At 44.0% G+C, this 4,485-nt stretch overlaps 1 protein-coding gene across 1 annotated transcript in view; it reads left to right on the top strand.

Annotated features, from left to right (window-relative positions):
• The first annotated feature begins 335 nt into the window (after positions 1-335).
• Positions 336-4,485, top strand: part of STC2 (stanniocalcin 2) — a 6,922-nt gene continuing 2,772 nt past the window's right edge. Inside the window, exons 1-2 of the mRNA XM_009872934.1 lie at positions 336-491; positions 2,909-3,120. Coding sequence (XP_009871236.1) covers positions 336-491; positions 2,909-3,120 — 368 coding nt within the window. The remainder of the gene's footprint in view (positions 492-2,908; positions 3,121-4,485) is intronic.

Here is a 4,485-nt window from a genome sequence, read left to right as displayed (position 1 = left end):
CTTGAATTTGATGGGGAGCTTTGTAGAAGTCAGACAGCAAAAATCACGCCCGTCCTTCGCTCCTGAGGAATGCAAAAGCATTAGACAGTTCTCAAGTGAAATAGCTTGACGTAAGCATAGTGGATTTGGCATTTACTTCTTAGATATCACTTTCATAACATAGTACACCCAAGTTTGGCCTAATTTCTGCACAAAGTGGGCATGTTGTGGGTACAATAACTGTTGTCACATGTGGCTTTTCTTTCAAACTGATGATGTTGGCAAAATATCTATTTCCCTCCTCCCCCTACCCACCACCAGCTTCTGTGAACAGTTCTTCAAATTAACTGTAATCAATGCTCATTTTAGCTGAAATCCAGCACTGCCTGGTTAATGCTGGCGATGTGGGATGTGGAGTGTTTGAATGCTTTGAAAACAATTCTTGCGAGATCCGAGGCTTACATGAGATCTGCATGACATTCCTGCACAACGCTGGAAAATTTGACGCCCAGGTAACACGGTGAAATGTCCTACGTATCTGCTTGCTTCTAATACACACTCGGCACATATTTTGGTTCCTTAATACATCTTTGCAAAATAAGTTACCATTATGGAGCAAATCTGCTGTTGCTAATGACCAGCTTCACTGAGAATTTCCCTGTTGAAGGGCCCAGGATCAAGACCAGCAGTGTGCAGCTTGTCCCAGGAGACAGGCTGTCTCTAGCTACAGCTCCCTGGATCACTTCCACCTACTGTACCCAGGATAACTAAATCAGAACACTAATGTGGCTGAGCATGGTTTTCCAAAACACTAAGCAGCTTAAGCTTCTCCATCATATTTGTTCAAAGCTGATTCTGAAATGCAGCTTGGGCTCCTAGTTCATTTAGATGTATCAAAGTATTTCCTGATGTGCAGTTATTAAAGTTGGTTCTCAAGACCTGCAGGCAACCTCCTAAAGCTGCTGTACTCAAATAAGTCTTTAGTTCAAGCACTGATGTTAAAATACATGCAGTATTGTCTCCTTCATTTTCTCCCCAGCCCATTTATGCATCATTGAGACATCCTGTTATTATGTCTTGTAAACCTACTCTCCTGTTTCGGTGTGGAGGGAAGAGAACATTACGATGGGCCAGTGGCATTTAGCTTGACCATGCAGTTTACAGTATAACTTGACTAAAAGCACCAGCTATATGGTATGGCGCTGTTAAATGCATGGTATAAAGTAGAGCTGCTTTCAGGATTCAGCCTGTTCCATGATGGGACCACCCAGTAGGAAACACAACGTGCTGGAGTTTCAGATGCAAATTCTTAAGGATGTACAAAGGGTCTGGCTAGCCATTTAAAAGGGGAATTGTTTTATTCTAGGGGTATATAAAAACCTTCAACTGCATTTCCAAGTGGCTTCAAGAAAACGCTCATTTATTTTTGCACAATATTCTGTGAGTGAACAGAGTTGACCAAAGAAGTGAGCCCTTTGGGAGGGGAGGGAAAGGTGCCTGTGGAGGTTGAGTGCAGCCATTGATGCCTGTTCCTCAGGATCCCCAGATAGTGCTAATCAAGTACAGCCTGTTTCACATCCAAGCTCCGTTGCAGTGCAGAAGTATTAAACCCCCTGGAGCTTTATTTAATATGGAGGTGACTTTAGCCTCTGTTATGACATAGCTTTTCAAGCGTTCATTGCTGTGCTGTCTACAGTTATTTCAGGCTGCATTAAATGACAAGACTAGCACTGGCCATTTCCTTTCTCTGCTTTCTGCTCTCCTTCCCTCTCCCTGAAACCTGAGAATTGATGGCCGGTTTGGTTTATATAAGAATTTTCTTTTTTTATCCTTATTTGCCTACTGTTTGTTACTGAAGGGAAAGACAAGTAAGAGCCTTTGATGAGGGGAACAGAAAGGGATGTTGACTGAAGCAGTTCTCTGACCAGCAAGAAACATTTCTGGCTTGATTCATTTGGGGACAACATCTGCTGGCAGGTCTGGGTAAATCTTAGTTAATGTCAGTGGAGCTGTGCCAGTGTACTGTTTGGATAAAGGATAATAAGAATTTGGTTTTCACAAAGCACTGGTGTAAAATAATCTAAAGCTAGTGAAGAGGCGGGGGCAGCACATGAGGCTTTCGCACACCTATTGCTCAGCAAAGTAAAGAGACTTTGTGTCAGACTGCGACACGTGCACCGGGTACGGCAGCTACAGCACCAGACAGCAAAGAGAAAAGGAAGGGATGGTTCTGATGCCCTCTAAGCAACTGAGTGAAAGAATCGCAAACAGCAGTTAGAGAGATGCTGCTAAAGCAGCTTTTCTGCAACTTGCTTTTCAAGTTTCTTTATTTTTTTTAAATCTCATTTAAAATTTCTTTAAGCAAACAGACATCAAGACACTGTAGGATTACTATTAGTGCTGATTTGAGTCCCTCTCTAAGGAAGGGGGCAGGTGCATACTCGTCTGAGTTTCCAAACTAATTTTAAAACTAAAAAAATAACAACCTAATTTGCAGTTACTAAGTGGGTATCTGCTTGTGGTCCTGGGGACCTCAGCCGTGGCAGGATGCCCTCTCCTTTGTGTGAGGTTGCTGTGCTGCCACCCCAGAAGGAAACGAAGCCAGTAACTTGAGCATTAAATGACTTCAAGGTGCTTACTTTTGTCCTTTGCCTCATTGGGCATTCAGCTGTTGGGGTAGAAGAAACCCCAAAATACCAGTGAGGAAGCTCTGTGTGTTTAGCTTCACTGGGATGGCAAAGGCAGGAACTTGCTATGGTCTTTAAGGGCAGAGAAACAAAGAGAAGACAGTGAAAAGCCATTAAGTGATACCCTTAGCCATCTAATAACCCTTGACGTTGTCCTACAGAGGAGCAGCTAGCTGGGCATAAATCAGCTGCTGTGCTTAATGGACAAAAATACAGACCTACTCCTTTTCTTTTCTTCTCAGGGAAAATCCTTCATTAAAGACGCTCTGAAGTGTAAGGCTCATGCCTTGAGGCATAAATTCAGCTGCATCAGCCGTAAGTGCCCTGCCATTAAAGAGATGGTGTTCCAGTTACAGCGCGAGTGCTACCTGAAGCATGACCTCTGCTCTGCTGCCAAGGAGAACGTCCAGGTCATTGTGGAGATGATTCACTTCAAAGACCTGCTGCAGCATGAGTAAGTGCCTCCGTGCTAGTGCAGTCAGGGGCGTGGGAGCTCCTTCCAGGAGCACGCTGGTGCCAATGGGCTGTGCATCTGCCCGAGAGCTGTTTCACCTCCTTCTGGCCTTAAGCACGTCTTGTTTTCCCATGTTCAAGACCAAGGTAATGTTTTCTTCGCAGGGGCCCTTGAAGATGAGTGTGTTTACAAAAGGCTAGATGTGACTATGGAAGGAGGTGAAATGGCTTGAAACTGGATCTGGCCGTCTCACTGTTCCTTTTGGCAAATGCAGTGGCAGTGTCTGCCATTTCTAGAGACATCTCACGTCTCTGTGCTTTCTGAGCTCAAAGACACCATTCCTGACCTCAGGATTCTGTTAAAGATGACAGCTAGAGGAGAAGGGGGAAGAAGGTCTATGCAAAGTTGTCAGCAAGATGATAATTTCTTCTTTAAATACATATTTTCAAATGTCTTGTACTTAATTGTCCCTGAAGGAGCTGCAGTCCCCCAGGTAATCTTCCATTCATCTTATTCTTTATTAATATCAGATGCTTTCTGATAAAACATAGAGGTGTACAAAATGAAGGCACAGGATTTTGAGGAGTTCATCCCTCTGACTGGGAACACAGCTGCCCTCCAAGGAATGGCAAGCACAAATCCTATTTGGAATTGATCAAAGCTGTGACATGACAGCAACAAAACAGGCACAAGTTGTTTGTACCAACTCTTTGTGCACAAATGCAAAAATTGGAGCCAGTTTTTCTTGCAGGTGAACATCTCACTCCCAACCAAGAAGGCTGAGCCACAGCCTGGTGACAGGCTTAACCTTAGAGCATCTTCCTACCACGCCTCTTATGCTTTTTTTAATCCCTAGCAGATACTAGCATGGAAAATCCAAATCTCAGAAATCAGATAGATTTTATTTTTTTTTAATAGAACTATTTCTTTTGGACTTCTAGCCTTGCATGTACATTAATATCCAAAGAAGCTGTGCTCTGATTCCCCTACTTTCCTTTGAAAACCACCTCCCTAATACTAATCTGCAGTTGCAGAGAGATGCTTCAATGCCAGTTTACTCACAAATGTAGAATCATTTGCTGTGGTTGGTACAAGCTGAATATAGTGGTTTGAAAGCATGGCCCTGTCCATGGACATTCCTGAGGCTGGTGGCAGAGTGAGGGGCAGCATCCTGCTGCCTGGGGGGAAAGAGAAAGTGGGGCTTGGTCCTACACAGCAGCACCTCTCTCTGGGCACTGCTCAGGCTGTGTTAGGCTATAACTTGGGCACTTGGCACCAATTAACTTCCCCCATGATTTGGGGATGAGGAGAACAAGAGCCAAAAGCCTGTCCAAGGAGGAGTAAGTTATCCTTATTTTATGAACA

Source organism: Apaloderma vittatum, unplaced genomic scaffold, assembly GCF_000703405.1.
Source record: "Apaloderma vittatum isolate BGI_N311 unplaced genomic scaffold, ASM70340v1 scaffold4837, whole genome shotgun sequence".
NCBI classification, from domain to species: Eukaryota; Metazoa; Chordata; class Aves; order Trogoniformes; family Trogonidae; genus Apaloderma; species Apaloderma vittatum.
The sequence above is the reverse complement of the archived record's forward strand: the minus strand, read 5'-3'. Positions and strand labels throughout refer to the sequence as shown.